Genomic DNA, 25962 nt, shown 5'->3' on the forward strand with positions numbered 1-25962 from the left:
AACCCCTGCATTGGGGTTGTCTCGCGCCGAACAGGGGGAGGGGGGGGGGGGGGTTTAAAAAAAAAACAAAAAAAAACCCGTTTCGGCGCGGGACAACCCCTTTAAGAAGAGATGGGGAAAAAAAAGAAAGAAAATCTTTGGCGACAAAAAACATTTTTTTTTAAATAAAAGTGTTCTTTAATTTTTAAAAGTAGTTAAACATAAACATAAATTATCATAGTATTATAGTAATGCTCATAATGATACGGATCCATTGAATAAAGTTAACATTTTTGTGTGATGAAAGCTGCGAAAGCAAACCTCCCCCAACTCACACAGCAAGGTCATTAAAGTGGGGCATAAATGGAAAATTCTGGGGTTAAATCATTTTTACCATCAGTACCTGGTTAACACAATCGTCCCCAAGAACTCTTTCTCACAGGCTTCGATGAACCTCTCTTTGGGAACCCTGGAGTACATCTCATTCATGGAGTCCAGCACAGTCTCGTTGCGCAGGACTTTATGGCTCACATCTGCGCTCAGAGTCAGCTGTTTCTCAAGGTAAGTGACTGATGCAGCGAATCCGGGCCACAGCATCAGCCTAGGAATGAAGACAGGTAAAAGTTAATATTTGACGATACGCTACTGTCACTGGACGGAAAAGGCTGGCCATAGACTCACAGCCAAGCAGATGAGCACAAGACACATTTGAAGGTTTTACTGTTGTCTGAATAATCTTCCCCTAATAGATGAACCCAGAACTAGAGATACAGCTCTGTACACGGCTGTAATGTACACACTGCATAAACCGTACATACTATCTGAAAGGGAACTTCAACCACTGGAACCCCAACAGATCGCCCCCATCCGTTTTTCACTGAAATACAGTAGGCCTATTGTTCTCATTACTGCTGCCACTCCTCTACCCTCTGATCTGGATTATGGTTTTCTCCAGCAGGTTTCGGGGTATTTTGTAGCTTCAAAATTGTATAGTGTGCACACATCATCGAGCAGATCAGACACAAGCTATCAGTCTCATATCCAAAATGGCTCTCTGGGCAGAAACACTCAGACGGCCCCTTTTATTGTAAAGCATAACACCTGCCCTTTATGGGCGTTTAACAGATTACACCAGTAACATATATATATTCTTATTCGCTGGGTTATATAGAATTCCCCGCCTCCCCCTCTCCCCACCTCTCTCAAGTAGGAGCCTTTGTCTCAATAACATGTGGCCAAATCTGAAACTGAAAGTAGATATCTCTTTGTTGAAGAAGATTCTGTGTGGGGGATGGGGAGGAAAACACTCAATATTGAATACAGGTATATATATAACACTATGACCTTTAACTCTTAGAGGCTGCTTGTGCAACTTATGTACTCAGCTAACATTACACCACACATCTTTAGCCTGCCATTGTCTAGCAAATACCATGAGGAGATTGTGTGGCCATCAACCTCCACTAAGTTAAAAGTTATTACAATAGCATAATACATTTGGTTTATACAAATCAATAGACATGTCTATCACAACTCCACTTCATCCCTCATAGAGTGCCTGCTTGAATCAGCGCTGATGCTGCTGTAATCACAGGACTTTATAAACTAGCAGGTTCTGTTCTAAGGTGCCCATATGCATTACACTAAGGGCTCCCATACACTAGCATTTTTTTTTTAACGCTGCACTTTTTAAATGCGAATGTCAATGAGACTTACTAATGTTAAAAACGGATCGTCCAAAAATTGCAAAGCACAAACTTGCAATGCGTTTTTAACATTAGAAAGTCCCATAGAAATTCACGTTTAAAAAACGCAGAGTTAAAAAAGCTAAAGTGTGTGGGAGCCCCAAAGTTGAGGAAAGTTAACGATTTCAACCAAAACAATAATTTGCTGGATGTAATTTGACATCAAACGAATGCTTCAGCCAAATGATGACAGACTGTCGTGGTCTAGAAAAAAGTTGGTCACCTTTGACTTTTTTGTCCGATAGTCAGGTGAAAGATCTCTAAGTTGGCCATACATATTAGACAGGAGTAGGCTGATGGTTGAATAACCGTTGAACAAACAATCATCTGGTTTTGCAGACTTAAGCTACCTACACTCGGGCGAGCGCGAGAAACTTGGACTAATATCGGGCTCGCCAACGTGCGTTTTCATACCGATGCAAGGCATTTTGTTAGCAAAAATGCCTCCCATCACTTCTATGAAGTAGCAATCCTCCGGCATGGCTTTCAGGCATGCTGGAGGAGCGACAAGTGTTTTCAATGGGAAACCTCGCATCGCACTGGCGTGCACATTGCATGGCATGTGGTGTGTTTTACTGTCCCATTGAAATCAAAGGGAACGTGAAAAGAACGGACATGCTGCGATGTGGTGAGGTAGGACATCGCACATGTATATGACTCCATTCAAAAGAATGGGGTTCATATTCGTGCGGGTTTTGTGCCTCTCGCAGCACACTTTATTCACGCAAGCTTTTCTGATAAGGGAAACCGGCCTTAGCTATACACATTTTAGTCCATATTGACTGTGGAAATTGTTCAAATTGGCTAGACATGTTCAATGAAAGTGGGCAAGGAAAATCGTTAATGAACTAAAGATCGTTTATGAAAACGAAAGAGCTTTAGGCCGCCTGCAGACGGCTTATCGGATCCGGCTGCGAGAATTCTCGCTGCGGCACCCGACCCGAGCCCTTGCAAAGAGCAGCGCGTACTCACTTGCTCCCTCGGCCCCGGCTGTTTGATGTGCCGGCTGCCCGCGCATGCGCAGACGGGAGCTGGTGGCCGGGGAGTGAGATTTCTGTGCGGGGCTCCGCGAGCCCTGCACAGAAATAGAGCATGGCGTGATTTGTTTGCCGCACGAGATTTCGCGCGGACAAATCGCGGCCATCTGCCTAGCATTGCATTTGTTAACGCAATCCTATGGCAGCTTCCACAGGCGGAAATTCCGCGGTAGATCTCACTGCGGTATTTTCGCCCGTCTGCAGGCGGCCTTAGACCGACTATCAGATGAGAAATTCAATCACGGCTGACTGATTTCCAGATGGTGACGGTCTGCCAGCGAAAGTGATCAATGTCATTTTAGTGGAGATTGCCACTCCTCTACCCATTTTTCACCCCTCACAGAATGCCTGCAATCAGTGCTGATGCTGCCGTGATCAGAGGACCTTAAGGCGCCCCTCTGTTTGCTGCGGGTTCACACGTGGATTCTGCCTGGTCAATGAGCATTTTGTGTAAATTCAACACAGAATCTGCAGTAAAAAGGGACGTCCATTCACGGAAAATATCTGCACTATAATTCCCAGTCAAGCAAATAGGACAGTTTTCTGGTACAGATTTCAAGCGGAATCCTAGCGGATTGCATGTAAGATCTGCAGCATATCCCACAGTATGAACATACTATACATTTTCAGAGGTGGAGGTGAGCTTTAACCACTTCAGGACCAGCAAACTATAAACGTCCGGTGGTCCTGAAATGTGTATGAAGTGGGCTCAGGAGCCGAGTCCACTCTATACTCAGTGACTATCTACTGTTTCCGATAGCTGACCGACACAATCAGTTAGCTCTGAATGCGAAAGTTAACTGTTTAGGTGCTGTGGTCAAATCTGACTGGACATCTAAAATGTCAGCGAGGAAGGGAGTCCGTTCCTGCACTCAGTCAGCACACCCAGCGCGATAAAGGAGTTCCAAAGGGTTAACATGGCAATCCCGGAGCCTAGTGAAGGCTTTCAGGTAGGATGCAGGGCTGGAAAGGCAACATCAAGAATAGCTGTATACTGTAATACAGAAGTATTGCAGTATATAGTACAAGCGATCAAATGATCGCAAGATTAGGTCCCCTGTGAGGGCTAAATAAAAAGAATAAATTTATATAGTGTTTTTAACAGTTAACCCTTTCTAATCCACTGTCTGACGTCTAAAGACATTATGAATTAAGGCTGTACATCTCCAATGTTGGAAGGCGTCCGTCGGGGTTCTCTTACTGTATATTGCCAGTCTCTCTGATTTTGGAACCTATCCAATGTGTCACCTCATGCAGTACTGGCTTTAGCCAGCAGATAGCGCCATTGTATAATGGCAGAAAAAAGTAAGCCCCCTAGGAAAACCAGAATACAAATTGGATTGGAAACGGTTAAAATATAAAAACTGCTATGAGTTAAAAAAATACTTTCTCCATTTTTCGTATAAAAAAAAACAACAATTAAAAATAAACAAAACACAAAAAGTGCTAACTATTAAAAAAACAACAATAATTATCCTGCATGGTGAAAAAAAAGTGTCTTCGGCACAATACATGCTGATCTCTATTACATGTAAAGATCTCAGATTTACGCTGGCCATATGCATTCAACAACTGTCAGACAAACAATTGTTCATCCGACAGTTGTTACCCCTAGCTCCTACTTTGCCGAATGTTCATGTAGTTGGGGAGGTAAGTCACAATCAGACATCTCTGACCGTGGCTTATCTCGTGGGCAACAAAAGGACTGGGCATGAAATACAACATACTTGATCCTTTTTTACCCCCGACATCATCTGAGAAAGGTAAGCCAACCCAATAAACATCAGTGAGTCTTCCAGCCCTACCGATATAGGTGATTTCGAACAACAAACTGGAGCAAGTTCAGAGAAGAGTTACCAAGATGGTGAGCGGTCTGCAAAACATGTCCTATGAGGAACGGTTAAAGGATCTGGGAATGTTTAGCTTGCAAAAAAGAAGGCTGAGAGGAGACTTAATAGCGGTCTACAAATATCTGAAGGCCTTTCACAGTGCAGAGGGCTCAGCCCTATTCTCATCTGTACAAGGAAAGACTAGAAGCAATGGGATAAAACTGAAAGGGAGGAGACACAAATTAGATATTAGACAGTGGGGGTGAACAATGAGTGGAACAGGTTACCACAGGAGGTGGTGAGTTCTCCTTCAATGGAAGTCTTCAAACAAAGGCTGGACAGACATCTGTTTGGGATGATTTAGTGAATCCTGCACTGAGCAGGGGGTTGGACCCGATGACCCTGGAGGTCCCTTCTAACTCTACGATTCTATTAACTAAAATCCAATATGTATGACGACCCTTAGACCCCTCAGCGATAAAATCTTCCCCAACATATCACATATCTAGTCTAATCTACACATACTGTCAGGGTTTTAGCACCGAGCGGCCTTCTCCCATTGATAGGATGGTTTGTTATAAAAATAACTCTGCCCCATGTGGATGCATTATGTAACTACACACTATGCCTCAAACTCATTCATCAACACCATAGTATCTAAAGGTTGCCTGCACCACACTCCTATGAAAGCAATTTAAAAGCAAATCTGCGTTTGTTGCCCAAAGCAACCCATCACAGCGCAGCTTTCATTTCTCATAGTGCTGGGGTAAAATGAAAGCTGCGTTGTGATTGGCTGCTTTGAGCAAAATGATTTTTTTTTTACACATCTTTCATAAAACTGTGGTTTTTGGCTAATTCTCCATAGCCGTTCTGTAGAACAAACTTAGTTGAAATGTTGTTTATTGGGAAATATATTTATTAGATAATAAAAGAAAAATCTGCGGACTTTTAAAAAATTCCACCAGTCTCTACAAAAGTAACCAGTGGGCAACACACAAAGGGACCTCCACGTTGGTTTGCCCTGAGTCTTTGTATTCTAACTATTATTCCTCATTCCACTGAATCATTTTCCTGAGCATGGATATTTATATAGAGAGATTGCAGTCGGGCTTTCTACTAGTACTGTATATGAATTATATTATAGAGGCCACATTATCTGCCTTACTTGTGCTGAGGAATATGCACAGGATCCGATGGGAGGAAGTAGTTGCGTCCCACTTGGTACATGTTTAGAAATTTAAACACCCTGAAAAAACACAAACAAAATCAGAAATGTTACTGCACTGAATATCACAGAAACAATACCTTTACACAATATACACACCCGTAACATTCATAACCTTGAAACAAACTGCACAACATGGCTTAGCCCCCCTCGTGGCGCCAAAACAGATCTGAACCTTCAAGGCAGACATCACAACAGCTCTGCAAGTGTTCTGTGGCGCACACACACCCCGCCGTCCACATGATGTGAAAGAAAAAAGGATTCATCAGAACACATAGCCTTCTTTCATTGCTTTGTAGTACAGTCCTGCTGCTTAAGGCCACCTGCAGACGGCCGGGTCGGATCCTGCTGCGAGAATTCTTGCAGCCGGATCCGACCCGCGCCCCCTGCAAGGACCAGTGCAGGTCTCACCTGCTCCCACGGCTCCGGTTCTGTGATGTGCCGGCTGTCGGCCAACCGGCGCATGCGCAGAGCAGAGCCGGGAGTGACATTTCTGTGCGGGCCTCTGAGAGACAGGCACAGAAATAGAGCATGTCGCGATTTGTTTTCCACGTGTGATTTCACGAGGAAAAATCGCAGCCGTCTGCCAAGGATTGCATTTTCTAATGCAATCCTATGGCAGCGGCCACGGGCAGAAATACTGTGGGAAATCCCCCTGCAGAATTTCCGCCCGTGTGCAGGGGGGCCTAAGTGGCAGCGGGACTGTACTACAAAGCAATGGAAGTATGCCCATTGTAGGCATTTTCAGAAGTGGACAGGGTGGTCTTTGGCAACACAGCCCCAAAAGTATCAAGCTGTCCTGTATGATCTGACATCTTTCTATTGCTGCTTTTACACTGGATGATTGTCGTTTGCACGAGTGAACAAGTGGGTGTTGTCATCACCAGATCGTTCGATCTCATGCAGCCTGTATAGACAGGCAGATTCATCGTTGGCTCCTTCAATGTCATTCACATTTGCTATGTAAAACACTGAACAAAAAGTGTTTAAACGTAACGACAAGTGAACGAGCCATCGATGATTTTTGGTCCTGCAGAAACTGAACCCTGAATGAGAAGTGAACGATTTTCGTGCTTCGTTGGCTCGCTTTTAGACTAAGCGATGATCATTCACTTTCGTTGGTTTGGACGATTTTTTGAACAATAATCTTAAGACAGCCAACGTGAACGCTGGCTCTACCAGGTTGGCAGTCTTCACTCCCACACATATCAACGATATTTTAGCGCCCATGGAATTGTTGCCAGTTCACCAGTTGTTCTTATTCAGACCCCTTTTGGTAGGTACTCACCGCTACATACCAGGAACATCCTCTAGGACCTGCCATTCTGGAGATGATTTGACCCAGTAACACATATCCCAATTTGGTCCTTGGCAGAGTTGCTCAGATCCTTACTTGGCTATTCTTCTTGCTTGTAACATATCAACTTCAAGAACTGACTGATGGCTTGCTGCTTAATATATCCCCCACTGATAGGCGCCCTTGTCACCAGTTAGCCCATGTGATTCCCTTCACCCGTCAGTGATCTTAATGTCATGGCTGATCGGTCTGGTCCTCCTCATACATATCCCAATAGACAAGTATATGAATAAGTTAGTATGTATGATACACGGGTTGTAGCGAATGGACAGGCATTTTTTTAACGCTAAACTATAAATCTAGCATTTTCTTCTGTTTTCCTGCAGAATAAAGCGCGGTCAGAGTTTTGCAAGTTCCTATTAAGTGTTATACACAAAGATAAATTGGCGCGCACGAAGCAGCTGAGATCGTGAGCTTGTAGTGGATTCGTCACTAGAAGAAATCTCAGAAACGTTCTATTTTCTGTGCGTTTTGATAAGAAAGAAAATCTAATACTATAAATGAAGAATAGATGTACAGGAAAAGATGGCAGAGAAACCCTCTGTTAAAGGGAACCTCGCAATATATCCCCTCTGTGTCTCGTAAACATTGGTACATCTGGTAGATGTCCTGATAATTCTAAAGCACTAGGATGGAGGATGAAGCCGCTTAACCCCTTCCCGCTATAGGACGTACAGTTACGTCCTGCGTGGTCGGGGTATGTATGAAGAGAGATTGCAGGGCGAACTCTCTGCATACAGCACGGGGGCCAGCTGTTTATTACAGCGGACACCTGGCAGCAATAGCTACACGGCTGATCAGTGTTATTAACCCTTTAAATGCCAACCACCGACCCCCCCCATCAGATTTCAGGAAGACGTGTGGGTGGCAACCAGGGGCCTTCTGAGGCCCCATGACTGTCTTAATAGATTGCCTGCCCGATCGTAGTACTGCAGGAGCGATCAAAGCATCGCTAGTTGTTGTGCCCCCTGGGGACTAAAAAAAAAAAAAAAGTATAAATCAGAACAATAAAGTTTTACCAAATATAAAAATAAAAAAGTAGTAAAAGTTCAACCCCCCCCCCCCCCAAAAAAAAACCTTTGGCCATATTTATAATAAAAGAATCTAAATAATAAAATAAAATATACATATTTGGTATTGCTGCGTCTGTTAAACTTCGATCTATCAAAGTGCATGTGGAACGTCGTCCGAAAAAAGAAAAAAAAAACCCGCCAGAAATGCACTTTTTTGGTCACCGTGTCTTGCAGCAAAAATGCAATAAAAAGCAACCAAAAAGTCATATGCATTCAAAAATGGTACCAATGCAAACTACAGGATGTCCTGCAAAAGATAAGCCCCTTGCACAACTATGTCAATGGAAAGATAAAAAAAATTATTGCGTGCATAAGATGGCGGCAGGAAATAATTTCAAAAAATGTAAAGGCTTTGAAAAAAAAATACAAGTAGTACAGCAAAAAACAAAAAAACAATATACGTTTGGTATTGTAGGGTTCAAAATGAAGAAGTCATATTTCCTTTCCAGTCCAGGTCAGTGAGTATTGTAACATTGTTAGGGTAGGTTCACATACTGCAGACAAACCCAAAACCTGCAGATACGATTGTAGGAAAAAGGCTGTCTAGGGTTACAAAAACATGTCCATGGGTTGTGTGCGGTACTGCAGCCTCATTCACATCAATAAAGTTCAAGTGCGATACTACACACAACCTGTGAACGGGAGCGGCACTCTTTTTTGGGGAAAGCAGCTATTGTTTCTAGTCCTTTACAACCTTTTTAAGTATATACAACCCCAATTCTAAAAACGTTTGTCCGCTGTGTAAAATGTAATTGAGGGTGCCTACCCACTAGCAATATATTTTCTTGCGATGCGAGAGCCTCGCAGCGCAGAGCAAGCTCTGTGATATCGCTCCGTGTTTTCAATAGGACCGGCGGCAGCAGTGCCAGCCCCATTGAAAACATAGGGAGTACATCGCAAACTTCTGTCACAGCGGTGACAGAAGTCCGTGATGCTATTCCATTGCTCGCAATGGGGTTGGCACTACTGCAGCCCCATTGAAAGCAGTGAGTTGCAGGCAACCCCGCAGTGATGACTTTCAGGGAAGGGCTTAAAATATAAGCCCTTCCGGAAAATCATCCCTAGCTGTAAAAAATTAAAAATTTAAAAAATAATAATATATTTTATATATATATACATACACTACCGTTCAAAAGTTTGGGGTCACCCAAACAATTTTGTGTTTTCCATGAAACGTCACACTTATTCACCACCATGCGTTGTGAAATGAATAGACAATAGAGCCAAAACATTGACAAGGTTAGAAATAATGATTTGTATCTGAAATAACATTGTTTTTACATCAAACTTTGCTTTCGTCAAAGAATCCTCCTTTTGCAGCAATTACAGCATTGCACACCTTTGACATTCTAGCTGTTAATTTGTTGAGGTAAGCTTGTGAAATTGCACCCCACGCTTCTAGAAGCATCTCCCACAAGTTGGATTGGTTGGATGGGCACTTCTGGCGTACCATACGGTCAAGCTGCTCCCACAACAGCTCAATGGGGTTCAGATCTGGTGACTGCGCTGGCCACTCCATTACCGATAGAATACCAGCTGCCTGCTTCTGCTGTAAATAGTTCTTGCACAATTTGGAGGTGTGTTTAGGGTCATTGTCCTGTTGTAGGATGAAATTGGTTCCAATCAAGCGCTGTCCACTGGGTATGGCATGGCGTTGCAAAATGGAGTGATAGCCTTCCTTATTCAGAATCCCTTTTACCCTGTACAAATCTCCCACCTTACCAGCACCAAAGCAACCCCAGACCATCACATTACCTCCACCATGCTTAACAGATGGCGTCAGGCATTCTTCCAGCATCTTTTCATTTGTTCTGCGTCTCACAAACGTTCTTCTTTGGATTCCAAACACCTCAAACTTGGATTCATCCGTCCACAACACTTTTTTCCAGTCTTCCTCTGTCCAATGTCTGTGTTCTTTTGCCCATCTTAATCTTTTTCTTTTATTGGCCAGTCTCAGATATGGCTTTTTCTTTGCCACTCTGCCCTGAAGCCCAATAACCCGCAGCCGCCTCTTCACTGTAGATGTTGACACTGGTGTTTTGCGGGTACTATTTAATGAAGATGCCAGTTGGGTACCTGTGAGGCGTCTGTTTCTCAAACTAGAGACTCTAATGTGCTTATCTTCTTGCTTAGTTGTGCAACGCGGCCTCCCACTTCTTTTTCTACTCTGGTTAGAGCCTGTTTGTGCTGTCCTCTGAAGGGAGTAGTACACACCGTTGTAGGAAATCTTCAATTTCTTAGCAATTTCTCGCATGGAATAGCCTTCATTTCTAAGAACAAGAATAGACTGTCGAGTTTCAGATGAAAGTTCTCTTTTTCTGGCCATTTTGAGCGTTTAATTGACCCCACAAATGTGATGCTCCAGAAACTCAATCTGCTCACAGGAAGGTCAGTTTTGTAGCTTCTGTAACGAGCTAGACTGTTTTCAGATGTGTGAACATGATTGCACAAGGGTTTTCTAATCATCAATTAGCCTTCTGAGCCAATGAGCAAACACATTGTACCATTAGAACACTGGAGTGATAGTTGCTGGAAATGGGCCTCTATACACCTTTGTAGATATTGCACAAAAAACCAGGCATTTGCATCTAGAATAGTCATTTACCACATTAGCAATGTATAGAGTGCATTTGTTTAAAGTTAGGACTAGTTTAAAGTTATCTTCATTGAAAAGTACAGTGCTTTTCCTTCAAAAATAAGGACATTTCAATGTGACCCCAAACTTTTGAACGGTAGTGTATATATACAGTACATACATACATAACATACATACATACATACACACTCACCTAGAAGAGCCATCCATCTCTTCTCTCCGGCCCCGTCAGTCGTCTTCTGGAGGCCAGAAATTGAAAAATCCCCACCCCAAGAAAGCACTGGTCTCATTAGCTGAGCACTCAGCGCTCAGCCATTGAATGACAGAGGTCCCCGCGGGGATGAAGGAATACCCTGCCCTAGCTGTCACAGCTGTGGCAGAAGTCTGCGATGCACTCCCTATGTTTTCAATAGGGCTGGCCGCTGTTGCGGCCAGCCCCATTGAAAACACTGAGCGATATCGCTGATTTTTTCTCTGTGCTGCGAAGCTTGAGTAAAAAAAAAAAAAAACGCAAAGAAGTACAAAACCATTGAAAATCATTGGTTTCATAATCATGTGTTTTCACTCACTCACGCATCACAAGAAAATATATCGCTAGTGTGTAGGCAACCTGAATGTAAAGAAAAAAAAGAATGCAATGATTTGGAAACTCATAGAACACGTATAAAGAGGGGGACTTGTGGCGACAGCCGAAATGTTGGCTTCAATAAAGATGGAATTCTTTTAATTCTATGCATTGCCGTATTTGGGTACCCTGCTTTGTGGCTCCAACACATCATTTCTTGCTGGACTTTATAGGGGTCACGGATTCAGACTCCTTTTGGGAGCTCGAAATACACACCGAAAGAAGCCCCCCTTAAGGTAAGGTACGCACAAGTGCTGTTGTGTTTGCGTTATTTGGTTCTAAGAGGGGGAAAGGGAGACCTTTTTCCATTTCATTTTTAAAAAGTTAACTCATTTAGAAATTGACGGCAGCAACACATCTCACGAAAGTTGGGACAAGGTTTACAAAGTAAGTGGTACAAATTAAAAACAGCTGGAGGGTCAATTTTCTACTAAGTCACATGACTGTGTATTAAAAAAAGCATGTTAGAGAGACAGAGTCTCTCAGAAGAAAAGCTGGTCAGCACATCTCAGATGGTATGAGGTGGCATTAGTGCCTATTGCATGAGCAGCTTACACATCCTGAAAGGCACTATTAATGCTGAGCAGTATATAGAGGTTGTAGAAGAATATATGCTCCCATAAAGGGGAGGCCTTGCAGATTTCAGCAAGACAATGCTAAATCGCACACTACATCCATCACAAGAGCATGGCTTCACAGAAGAAGAGTCTGGGTGCTAAACCGGCCGCCTGCAGTCCAGACCTTCCACCAATAGAGAATATTTGGCACATTATGGAACAAAAATTCCAGTGAAGACCCCAGACTGTATAGCTGCTAGAATCCTACGTCAAGACAAGAATGGGAAAATATTAAGCTCCAAACACTCCAGCACTTGGTCTCCTCACTTCCTAAATGTTTGCAGACTGTTGTAAAAGAAGGGATGCTACATAGTGGTAGACATGGCCCGCCCAACGTTTGTGCCATCAATTTCTAAATGAGTTACTTTTTTGAATAAAATGGAACAATGTCTGCCTTCCCCCCTCTGATATGTTTCATGTTGTTCTGTGAATAAAATATGGTTAGATAAGATTTCCAAATCATTACTTTCATTTTTCTTTACTTACATTTTACACAACCTCCTAATTTTTGGGGAATTGGGGTTGTACACCAAATGATCATTGCATTAGGACCAGCTGGCATGTGACATCTAGTGACCAATAACGTGGTACCACATGATGGCTGCATCATAGTCTGCTCTCAGATAATGTGCTGCTCGCTCCTCTCGGGGGCAGAAGGCAATATTTGGCAGTCATGAGTTCTTGTGGTGACTGGAGTGGCTTTGTGGGCAGATTGTTGGTGCCCGGAGGATTGGTGCTGGTATTTCTGAAACAGTTGCACTTGTTGGCTGTTTCCGCACCATAGTATGAAGAGTGTACCAAGAGAGGGGCATGGCCAACTAACAGCATGGAAATACGCTTCTGAACTGAGCTCCCTAGAGATGCCTGTAATCCTGTTGGACTCCGAAGCCCTTTTTGGATTTCAGCACTTACAGCTGTTGTCCTGGAGTGATTCGTTGGCTCTGTGGCGGTACCTTGGGAGCCTCCTGTCTACGTCTTGCGTTTCAGCCTGGTGAGGCCCAGCCGCGAGGTGGCCTCTGAAAGCACTCCTCATCAATGAGGTAGGCGCTTGCTCAGATCTCACTTGGCTTAGGAAACCTTAGATTTGCTGGATGTAGCGTTGCAAGCTGCATGCCACTTGGGGCAACTCCGAATCTCTGCTGCCCTGCTGCATTTGAGCCAGAGGCTCTCGTGGGCGGACTCCTCTGTGCTGTGTTGACCAGTGCGGATAGGGAGAGGCGGCATTGGCGTCGGCGCCTCTCTTCAGTTATCCCCCTATGGCTATTACACTGGCTGCCATATACCATGTTGGATAACCCCGCTACATCAGATAGTGCTCCATTGATTTTAGACACGTGGCAGCCTTACTGGTGCAGCATCAAGTATCGCGTACCGAGAGGAACGGCTTTAGGGCCGGTGTAACACCCTTCAACAGGGTTCTGCGGCAATAGCAGGAAGCATGTGGCTCGTAATAAAGGGGGGTGGGACCAGCTATCCTGGATATAACTTGTTAGAAAACGTGCCATAACTACACCACCTGCACATTTATAATCACAGTTGTGTTTGGCAATATCTCATCATCTACCATACTACGGTATTTCCTCCACTCACCACTGTGCATCAGGCAACTACTTGTTATATACTGGATACTACATTCAAGAGACTCCTTAAAACAAATCGTACATTCTGGAACTTTTAGCACTTCTAAGCATTAAGCTCAAGCTATCCTTTTATCAGACCACACAGTGACGGTCTAGATCATATATATTTCAATACCGCTATTATCCAGCCAGGCTCTGTTTATACCTTATTGTACGCCAACTCTTTTATATACCGTATATACCGGCGTATAAGGCGACGGGGCGTATAAGACGACCCCCCAACTGTCACCTTATACGCCGGTATTCAGTGGAGAAAAAAAAAAAAATTCATTACTCACCTGCCCCGGTGTTCTGTCGCGCTCCGGCAGGATGTCGCTCGCTCCGGCAGGCTGTCGCTCGCTCCTCGTCCCGGCGCAGCATAGCTTTCTGAATGCGGGGCTTGAAATCCCCGCTTCCAGAAAGCTAATACACACGCCGGCAGCCATGACAGCATTGAATGGCTGTGATTGGCTGAAGGCGCACGTGGCTTCAGCCAATCACACTATTCAATGATGTCATTGAATAGTGTGATTGGCTGAAGCCACGTGCGCTTTAGCCAATCACAGCCATTCAATGATGTCATGGCTGCCGGCGTGTGTATTAGCTTTCTGGAAGCGGGGATTTCAAGCCCCGCATTCAGAAAGCTATGCTGCGCCGGGACGAGGAGCGAGCGACATCCTGCCGGAGCGCGACAGAACGCCGGGGCAGGTGAGTAATGAATTTTTTTTTTTTACACTTTTTTTTTTTTTGAATTACCGGCGTATAAGACGACCCCCGACTGCAGAGCAGATTTTTCGGGGTTCAAAAGTCGTCTTATACGCCGGTATATACGGTACTGATATAAATTCCCCTCTTTCTTTCGCCATTATGAGCACGTTTGCCAAAAATTCGTCTACAGCAGAAAAATTATGGGATTTTGCCCGCATGGATATCCCTGACCCCTTGCCACGCTCAACACAAGCCACACGAGTAAAAAATAAATAAGATGACCCAGAATCGGAGACTACTCTGCACCAAGTCACATGCCAGTTGTTAGAGGCCATTTACACCGGCAATACCTCTCTGCCAGGGAAGATATAGAGGAAAGCAATGTTAATCTACTTAGACAAGATGTACAAGCATGTGGGGTCCGATACATGTGATAGAAGGCCGGCTCTCTAATGTTGAAGATAAGCTATTTCCACTCCCCGCTATAGTACAAAAGTCCAACTAAAACAGCTGAAATATGCCAATCAATAGTAAATGGCCTTGAAAATCACCTGTGGCTAAATTATTTACGCATTAGGCCTCATGTCCACGGGTGGGTCGGGTTCCATGGGCAGGAGCCCCGCCGCGAGATCCCACCCTGCCTGCGGCATGGAGACATTACTTGCGTCCGTCTTCTCTTCTGTGCATGTGGGCGTGCCCGCCGGCTGGCATGCCCCCCGCACATGCGCAGTGATTTAAAAAAACAAACAAACTGCTTTCCCGTGGGACCCGCAGCACACCGGGAGTGACAATTCTGGGTGTGCCGCAGATCGGACGGCTTCCACTGTCTTCAATGGACGCCGTCTCTGCAGGACCTGCAGCAAAACGGAGCACGTTGCGATCCGGAAAACAAACCCGCATGCTTTAATTAAGCTGCGGGCGCCCATGATTGTCTAGGGGTGGCGTGAACTCGCGTTCATCTGCGAGGGTGCCCTACACGGACTCCAGAAGTCAAACCCGCTCATGGACATGAGCCTTAAATATGGAAGGGTCATACCCTGAGACTTTCTTGGAACAGTGGCTCAAATCAACATTGGGTGATGATGGTTTTTCTTCTTTGCTAGCGCAAACCAATATTTGCTATACAATATGCGATTGGGGTCCAAACTAAATTGTTTAGAGGTAGACTAACATTACATCACAGAGCATGTGATGTGATCCAAAGGAATCGGTTTGAGTGACAAGCGACCCTTTTATAGGGTCACATGTTCAATTACAATAATTCAAATCTATTAGAATTCATTTGTTACCATTGGTCAAAGAGCAAAAGCAAAATATAATATATACAAGATATACAAGAATTTAACATCTAAAATGCCAACCAAACGCACGCAGGTGCAGAGCTAACCATATATGACTAACTTCTTGGAACAATAAGTTTGCTTTACATAGAATGTCCTGGAACATGTGTGAGTGTGTCAGTCTGACCCGCCGACCAGTCTAAAGGCCATATAAATCTTCTGGAACAAAAGCCTTAGTGATTCACTGAAGGTTTAATAAAAAATCATTTATCATCCATAAATCCTGGAGAAAGAGGAACGTGAATACAGTGAAGAGAGACACAGAAGACGGCTACAGGCTTATAAAGTGGCTAGGCATAATATAGAAGATGGAGTCATATTCATATCACTAACATCCTCCTTTGTAGTAAAAAGGACCCATAGAGGCCCAGCAAAATCACATTTAGGCCTCGGTCAGACAAACACTTTTTTTTTTGCGCACCTGTGTGCGTAAAATAAAAATGCGCTGCACGGATGTGCAAAATGTGCGTGACTGAAGCTCCGTGCTACTGGAGCAGCTGTGCTTGTAGAAGTGCAGCTGCTCCACGAAGGTCCAGTATGCAGTGATGATGGGACTCCCCACGGGAATGAAAGAATCCCCAACCACAGCTGTCACAGAGGACCGCAATGTTATCCCATAGCTTTCAATTGAAATATAAGCCCTACACAAAAAATCATCCCTAGCTGTTAAAAATAAATAAATAAAAAAATGTAACTCCCCTAGAAGTGCTATCCAGCTCTTCTCCCATCCCGGACAGTCTTCTTCTGTATTCTGGTGGCCGGGGATTAAAAAATCCCTGCCTCCAGAAAGCGCTGCCTCTGATTGGCTGAGCGCTGTGACCAATCAGAGGCAGCGCTCAGCCATTCATTGAAGTCTCACTCTTAATTCATTGTTTATTGCGATGGAATCCTATTAATACTCAAAGTATCCCGAAGGCAGGTGTGTGTTTGTATATGCAGAGATTGATAGTAAACCTTACCTCATGCATTGATAATCCAGCACACAATAACGCGCATGTTTTCACATTTGCACACCAATAGCCTCTCTTGATTCATCTGCATGGGAGACGTTTATCAAATTATGGATTCTTCCAAAGAGAGATTTCAGACACGCTCGCTCGAGTCTCCCCCATGCAACAGCTGATTGATGTGTGTGCGTTTACGCCGCACAGATATCTGTGACTATACCTGTCGTTTCCCTTCCATTTTGAGAATATGTTCGATATTTAGCTCCCCTGCGCTCGCTATTTATGTACCTTCCATTATTCATGGACTCCGAGGTGTGTCTGATCATAGTCCAGTAATGCTCTGCTGACAATTTCCAAGACATATGATAACTCCAACTTAGAAAATTTACCCTTTTTGATGGGCCCTAATGACCGTATTCTTGTCCAAATATCTTCATTCCTTCATATTCATGATGATCCCACCCATTATGCCTTAAAATGGGATATGCTTAAGGCTGCATTCCCACGAACGTATATGGGCTCGGTTTTCACGCCGAGCCGATATACGTCGTCCTTGTGGGAGATATCCTATATGTTCACCATTTTGTATGTATTTTCTGTTGTCAACTGTGTATATACTGTATTTTGTCTATAATGGTCTGAACCTCTGGAGGAAGGGAACATCACCTCCCCCCCACCTCCACAAGAATTGGAGGAGCTCAAGAACTGGTAAAACCAGTTCTAACTGGCCAAACCTTTTTAGGAGTGCTTTGTCTTGGACAGCAGAGAGGAGAAACAGGATGTTCTTCTCATGAGACCAAATTCAAGAATGAACTGAGCGTGCTCACTGAAGTTCCTCCCAGATGGATGACATCACAAGCTACCTCACAAATACCTCCCTCTGAGAAATGGCCTATCAGCTCACTGTAACTGCTAAATTGCCTGACTTCCTGTGTTGAAACTTATTTAAGTTATGCGCGCATAATAAAGAGACTCTTTGGGGAACACATGATGTAGGCTTGTGGTCTTTGAAGGCTCTCCAGGCCTGTACACATATTATTTAATTTGGAACACACAGTATATCTATAATAGCGAATTTTGCGCTAACAAATTTGGAGGCACCGCTGGGATAATGAAGATACAGAGATATGAAGATATTTCATCGTTATCCGGACACAAGGGGACTTCGAAGCAGAGACGGACAGATAATGAGCTCAAACAAGGTAATAAGTTATTCTTGTGCCTGTACTATCTCTCCCTCTCTGCTATGATCCGCCCCAGGCTGGGTGAGTTGAAATACCTTTGTTATGTGGGGGGAGGGGTGCACATGGAATGCTTGCATTTGCCATGTTGGCATACCTCAACTCAAGGGAATTTGGGCTTGGAGTAGAGATGTGGGCTAGCCAGAGGTTCTGCTCCGATTATGGCAGGCCAAACGGACTGTTGAGGTTCCACAATGTGGTGCCAAAAGTGCAGATCTGTGCCATGAGGTGCAGGAGTAGAGAATCTCAATTAATTAAGGATTTTTCCAATTACGACAAGATGGGCAGGGGTGAAATTGTAAGTGCTTATTAATAAGATAAGCCAGACCTGTGTCGTGAGTTGTGGGAAAAATCGAAGTATGACTCGCAAGCAAATTCAGTGAGATGATGTTTGTAAACATAAATGGACACACAAAAATGGGAAAAGAAAAAGCAAGTCAATGAGTTAAGGAAAGGTAGAAGGTTTAACAATGAACGGTGATAATGGCTGCTATCTGGAGTGGTGAATATAAGCATGTGGGTGGAAATGGGCATAAGTTGTATTATGTTTGTCATTGGATAGCCTATGCTGGACAAAATATGTAAAAACCGCGGTACATAAGAGTGTTTCTTATATATATATTTTGTTCAATATGGGAAGTTCTATGTACAGTAAATACAATCCCAGTTTCTACTTCACATGAGATACTTATCAGTCTGTATATGAGTGAGTGAAAACCCCAGTGAGTGTGAATTTGTGTATAAATGAAGGGCCCGTATGAGAGTTAGATTGTGTTATATGATGTGTACTGTCCGTAACCAGAAATGAAATGAGGCAAGAAAGACCAAACGCTGAGCCAGGCCACAGGGGGTGGAGTTAGGTGATGTAAGGAGATGGGAGGGAAGAACAATAGGAAGAGGTTTTTGCTCCACCCTCAACACAGACCAGCCTAGGAGAGAAGTGTGTCTCCATTTAAGTGGATGTTGGTATATATGTATATTGTGGTAATGTATAGAGGGAAGGTCACTCTTAGACTCCATGTTAAGTCTCTCACTTGAACAAATGTAGGTGACCAAAGGAGGGGCATCTAATTTTATTCCTCAGGGTAGTTGTGTGAGATAATAGTCCAGGATTACCACAGTATATATATATATATATATATATATATATGTTCTTGGAGTATGTGGAGTTTTAAAAATATTGAGTTGTATTTATTTTAAATATTATTGAATTAAGATACTAAAATGAGGTAATTGTGTACTTGAGACATCTGATAAGTACTTTAGTCAAATTAATAACAAAAGTTCTATTTTATAATGTATCTCATTTTCAATTAACAACAGTATTTTATATGAAAATAGTTACATTTGAAAAATAAGTACATTTTTGATGCCAGTAATTGAGTTTATCCCAAAGGGTATCAGGGATATCAGTCCCTTAGTAAACCAGTAATTAACCATCATTGGTGCTGTTGTTATGGTCGTAGATTGTAATAACAATATTTCCTCTCCTGTTTGCTGTACATTTTCGTACAGGTACCAGAGATGGTGTGGGGCCCCTTAACGTCATGCTTCCTCAAGGGGTCATAAAATACTGCATAGAGTGCAAACAAAACATCTTTCAGCTTCCAGACTAACTATGTATGAGACTGCCCTGCTAGCACCCTCACATCGCAATCAAGTGGGGTAGAGTTCTAAATGCCGTTTCATATCTTTTACTGAATTTAGAAGGTTGAGAGGAGGAGCAGCAGGCACAGACCATGACATTAAATAGCAAGCACATGATTGTATGATTGTTGGAAGATTAATGCAGAAGAAAGAGAAACTAGGGGTCCTAACAATAATGTTGTAACTGCCATGATTAATGTAAATCTTGAGTTTTACCCATAGATGGTTCCAAATATTGTGGAAATGGACAAGCAAAACAGGCTATGCAGTGGTAACCGACAGAAAGAGGTAATTATACAAAAACCACTCTTTTCCTCCTGAGAGACTCAGTTACTCAGGAAATAAAGGTGATGGCGCTCACTGAAATATGTAAGCTGGCTGCAGGTAAGACTGTTTGTGTCTGCACCGACTTAAGGTACACATTGGGAATCGTACACGATTTCACATCCTTAGGAGGCACAGTGGAAGTTTCATGGGGTCCTTGAGTAAGCCAATTCAGAACGCAGAAGCAGTGTCTTTTGTTCTACAAGGTTTTAGCTCTTTTCGCACAGGTGACTTATCATCAAGTCCAGGCTTATGCCACAGAGACAACCACTGAGGCTGGAAGGAACCAGAGAGCAGGCATCGCAGCAGCCTGACTTCCCTTGAATGAGGTAACGGCTGGTAACCTGCTTGCACCTGAAATAGGTGTAGATATTTCTCTGTTGCTTGAATTACAGGAACAGGCCTCAAAAGAAGAAAAAGGAGGAGTGGAAAAGCGAACAGAATGCTACTGGGGTCTGGCAAAAAAGTAAATGCCTGTGCCTCCCCTGCACGCTGTACTCCATGATGTCACACCTGATCCCTGAGCTAACCCATTCATCCAAGGAGGTAATGTGTGGTATGGTGTCTTCTGCTTGGCTTACCCCAGGGTTCAACACTGCTGCAATAGGGTTTGTACAGGGATGCATGATATGCGCCCGTTACAACCCAGGCCAATTGGTCAAGGTACCTTCTCGGTGCGAGCCAGACTATCTGTATCAGTGACTGCAGGATGATAGCATACAGTGTTGGTTTGCATAGACCTCTTTTCATGTTATTTGGAGGCGTGGCTTGAGAAAAAAAATAAATAAATAAAATAAAAATAATTTTTAACACGCCAAAAATATGACCTAAGAATATGTTTTATGAAAGTAATTTTGAATATTTGGGTACACCAGAAGTAATAATAAATAATAAAGGTAAACATTTTATTAATCATCCACTTGGTCAGAACCACGCCCAAATGTAAGACTAAGTTGAGTCCCTCTGAAGGTTTTGTTTGGTAATGCTGCTGTAATAGGCCTATGCTTATTCCAGGCCAAAAAGGAGGGTCTCACCTCCCAAGTGAGTGCCTTATATCAGGAGTTATATCAACTGTCACTCATAAATGTGTATTCTCCGTGTTTCCAGATCAAAATGCAAAGAATCCTTTCAAGTACTGTTAACACTACGGTCTCAGTGAAACTTCAAGAAAAGCTAATTTGGGTTCATGTCAGACATTGAATAAAGATAATCAAGGAAGGAGACAAATGTTGCCCATAATCCTTTGTGATATGTAGGACCCCTGCGGTCATTGGGCTGTCATTTCTCTTCTTCCTCATAATGGGATGTGGTAAATACATAACTACTGATGAAGATGATCATGACAAATCTAGGAATATTGCGTTAAAAAAATTTGATTAACTTGGTTTGCGGTATTCGATAACATATATGATAAATAAGTAACTGCACTGATGATGATATTGATAAATCTAAGATTATTGTATTGTAAACTTGATTGATTTGCAATGTTTGATATTATATTGTTTGTTTACATAGTAAGAATTCTTGAGTTATATGTCTACTGTATGTAGAAGGTATTTGTGCCGTAATGTAGGAAGATTAGGAATATTAAAAATATTCATTTGCTACAGCAGAAAACTTATCAAGTCTCTCTGGGCAGAGATTGTTGGATGGATAAATTTGAACTACAGATTTTTGTTTTGAAGGGGTGAAGAAAAGCACACATGGCCCCAGATTGTGATTTTGTTTTTGTTTTGTTTGATTTGCCATGGACTGAATTATTTTGGATCACGTTTTATTTGGGACTGAGAAAATTTATGAACTGAGTCATTTCCACCAGGACATTGGGACTTTTGCTATTGTGATTTGAAATTTCATCTTCTCTAAGTGCCTGCTGCACCTATCCACACGCTATGACTATTCAACTGAGCCTGAAGAACTGACAAGTGTGCCCAACTACTGCTAAACTGTCATAGGAGTGAACCTCAGATGTTCTGCAGAATGCTGACCGCCAGCTGATGATGACAAAGGAGGGTGAAGCATCACAGCTCCTCCCTGAAGACCTTGGGCAACAAAATGCTGTACAGAGGCATCTTGCTACATTGGAATAAAGGGGCTCTATAGTCAGCTGTGGATACTTCTGGATATGGAGAATGGAGAAGATTGTTAAATGGGCAGGGACAGATTCCTACTTAGGGTCTGTTCTTTGGCTAACCAGGGAAAGCAGTGAGGGCACAATAATCCCCCTGCATCGGAGATCCTATAGGTTTAGGATCTAAAGAAGATCAAGAGAAGAAGAAACAATTTTACAGGAAGAGACATTTGTATTCAACATCTAACTGTTTTTGAATTTTTTGTTTTTCGTTATTTTCTCGAGCCCAGATTTGACAAGATTGGTTTTATGTTGATAGCAAATGGATATATATAGGGAACAGGTATTTGGTTGTTTATGTAATATATTTCAGAAGTTGATTAATAGAACTTGAAGATCAAACCATGATATGTCAAAGTACATATTCCAACCCTAAATTGTATGCTAATTTTATGTATCTTGATGAAATATTTGTAGCCCTCCATTTTGTCCTTCATCCTCCATTTTGTATTTTCCTTTATTCTCCATTTTGTATCTTACATACGAATAGCTATGAACATTCATGTGGCCTTCAAACCTGTTTGGTGTAGGAAGCTTTGATGTAACTGTGAAATGTGACAGAACAATGCTAACTGCATTAACTACAGTTCCATTTGTATAGGTTTGTTTGAACTCTGTCCATATACATTGTATGGCCAGGAATCTGTTGTCTTGTTAATCCTGTGATACCATCATCATTGTCTAGGAAATTGAGTTGCTGATTCTGAACCTTTGATCAATGAAACTGGCTCCTTCAGATGGTGGGGGGGGGGTCTCAGACTGATAACATCTTGGTTTACAAAGCTTGGGTATGACTAAGCAAGTTTTAGTGTATAAAATAGGACAAAAAAAAAAATGTCAACAGATACAATAAGGTAGCAGTAAGTGTACCAATGTTTCAGCCATATTGTGTAATCAGACCAATGTTAACCTGTAACAAACAATATAACCTGAGATCACACTTGGAAAGCCAGTCACATTCAACATGTTGTATGTCATTTAAACTATGAACAAGGTGGCTTATGCAGAAAACGTGAAATAAAGATAAATCTTTCAGGAGCCATCTACCTAGAATACCATTGGGAAACTGTAACGTGTTGTGAGGTATTTTCCTTATCCTGGATATCACCCAGCAGTAGGCAGGGATAAGGAAGGTGACAGCTAGGGTCCCCTGTAGGTGGTAGGGAAAGGCCCGAGAACACAAAGAGGAAGAAAAAAACATCCAAGAGAATGAAAATACGCACAACAAAGGAGGGAATTGTGGGAGATATCCTATATGTTCACCATTTTGTATGTATTTTCTGTTGTCAACTGTGTATATACTGTATTTTGTCTATAATGGTCTGAACCTCTGGAGGAAGGGAACATCACCTCCCCCCCACCTCCACAAGAATTGGAGGAGCTCAAGAACTGGTAAAACCAGTTCTAACTGGCCAAACCTTTTTAGGAGTGCTTTGTCTTGGACAGCAGAGAGGAGAAACAGGATGTTCTTCTCATGAGACCAAATTCAAGAATGAACTGAGCGTGCTCACTGAAGTTCCTCCCAGATGGATGACATCACAAGCTACCTCACAAATACCTCCCTCTGAGAAATAGAAAACAATACGTCAGGGAGGCGCCACCTGTGTCAGCTTGGAGCTATAAAACCTCTGTGTAACCAAACTCTATGTGAGTTTGATAGCTTGAATAATAGATCAATGAATTCAACTCACCCGGTGTCTGGTGAGTACCCCTGTAAGGAGGTCTCACCAGCACCTCCACTTCCTCGTCGGCTTTGAAACCTCTGGTATGTCCGTTCGGCTGCTGGGCTCCTGTGTCCTGCTGACTAGCGGGACCCACTCGAAGTATATTCGTGTATAGACTTAAAAAGAAAATGCCCGCGCTCTTAAGGACCTAGTTACCAGAGTCGGGCTACAGGCACCACTTGCATCCAACTTTTATTACCAATATCCTCTGTGCAACGCGTTTCGTTGTCATCCACGACAACTTTCTCAAGCACAATGTTAATAGCTATACATTTACACTCAATATATGGATAACTCACAGTTTAGTGGCAGCATCCCATTCGTTGCGCTGGTTTTCAGGTGTAGGCGTCCTGAGCGTCTGTCAGATGCGAGGCGCCATGTCGGGAGTGAGTATCGGCATCGTCACTTCCGGGTAGGGTGACGTATGCCGGTTCCAGACGGAGCTGAATGCCCTGCACGTTCTATCTCCTAGCTGATTGGTCGCAAATAACGTAGAGAACACTTACAGGCTGATTGACATATTTCAGGACCAATCAGCTAGGAGATAGAACGTGCAGGGCATTCAGCTCCGTCTGGAACCGGCATACGTCACCCTACCCGGAAGTGACGATGCCGATACTCACTCCCGACATGGCGCCTCGCATCTGACAGACGCTCAGGACGCCTACACCTGAAAACCAGCGCAACGAATGGGATGCTGCCACTAAACTGTGAGTTATCCATATATTGAGTGTAAATGTATAGCTATTAACATTGTGCTTGAGAAAGTTGTCGTGGATGACAACGAAACGCGTTGCACAGAGGATATTGGTAATAAAAGTTGGATGCAAGTGGTGCCTGTAGCCCGACTCTGGTAACTAGGTCCTTAAGAGCGCGGGCATTTTCTTTTTAAGTCTATACACGAATATCCCTCTGAGAAATGGCCTATCAGCTCACTGTAACTGCTAAATTGCCTGACTTCCTGTGTTGAAACTTATTTAAGTTACGCGCGCATAATAAAGAGACTCTTTGGGGAACACATGATGTAGGCTTGTGGTCTTTGAAGGCTCTCCAGGCCTGTACACATATTATTTAATTTGGAACACACAGTAAATCTATAATAGCGAATTTTGCGCTAACATCCTCATGTGCAAGGGGGGGGGGGGGGGGTAGATGGGGGGAGGATAGAAGAGCCAGGAGCAGGAACTGAGCTCCCGCCCCCTCTCTGCCTCCTCTCCGCCCCTCTGCATTATTTGCAATGAAAGGAGGCGCGACGGGGGCGGGGCCAAGTTTCGAGAATTAGCCCCGCCCCGTCCCGCCTCTCCCCATTGCAAATAGTGCAGAGAGGCGGAGAGGGGGCGGGAGCTCAGTTCCTGCTCCTGGCTCTTCCATCCTCCCTCTCCCCCCCCCCCTGCACATGAGGACGACGTATATCGGCTCGGCGTGAAAACTGAGCCGATTTACGTTCGTGGGAATGCAGCCTAAGGCATATCTCAGATGCACCATATCCTTCATTAAAAGATCTACTAATTAAACAAATTGGCTGGGTCTTTCTCGCCTTTATAAACATCAGCTTTATGTAAAGTTATTCTTTACCAGACAATACAAATTTAAAATGGGTAACCATCAAGCGAACTATTACCTAACTTAATTAAACCTCGTTCAATAGTGAGATTTACCTGCATGGCTCCGCTGTCGGACGAGGTCCGACACGTGTGTCTAACACTATGCAAAAGAGAGTCGTGATGTCAGAGTTCTCTTATGCATACGTATATTACAGTATGCAGAGGAGAGCTGCGATGTTGGCTCTCTCCTCTGCATAGTGTAATCAAACTACTAACGACCACTTGCCATTTTGTATGTATGTATGTATGTATGTATGTGCTTCTCATGCTCCACCCCTGGTGACGACATCGCAGATCCTACATCATATATAAAACACAGAGCCTAACCAACAGAAAAACGACAAAGTTAGGGCTCTTGGAAGCGGAGGACAAAAATAACAAAATGAGAACACAACTAAGCCGTTATTATCTCAGACACAACTCAGCGGTCCTGACAGGACACACCGACCTACCGCCACCTCACAGATCCTGTAGGCTGAAGGACCCGCGGTGATGTCACTACTAGAAAGTACTGTATACTGGATAAGCTGACAGCAGCTACCAGGACTTGTGATGACATCACCATCATATGATCACATGTGTGGGTGGAGTCAG

At 43.3% G+C, this 25962-nt stretch overlaps 1 protein-coding gene across 1 annotated transcript in view; it reads right to left on the minus strand.

The window, feature by feature from the left end:
• Nucleotides 1-25962, minus strand: part of PIWIL4 (piwi like RNA-mediated gene silencing 4) — a 133434-nt gene that overhangs the window by 66942 nt on the left and 40530 nt on the right. The window contains exons 4-5 of the mRNA XM_066586812.1: nt 5756-5836; nt 383-580 (exon numbers count right to left, since the gene is read on the minus strand). Coding sequence (XP_066442909.1) covers nt 383-580; nt 5756-5836 — 279 coding nt within the window. The remainder of the gene's footprint in view (nt 1-382; nt 581-5755; nt 5837-25962) is intronic.

This window comes from Eleutherodactylus coqui, chromosome 1 (genome assembly GCF_035609145.1).
Source record: "Eleutherodactylus coqui strain aEleCoq1 chromosome 1, aEleCoq1.hap1, whole genome shotgun sequence".
NCBI classification, from domain to species: domain Eukaryota; kingdom Metazoa; phylum Chordata; class Amphibia; order Anura; family Eleutherodactylidae; genus Eleutherodactylus; species Eleutherodactylus coqui.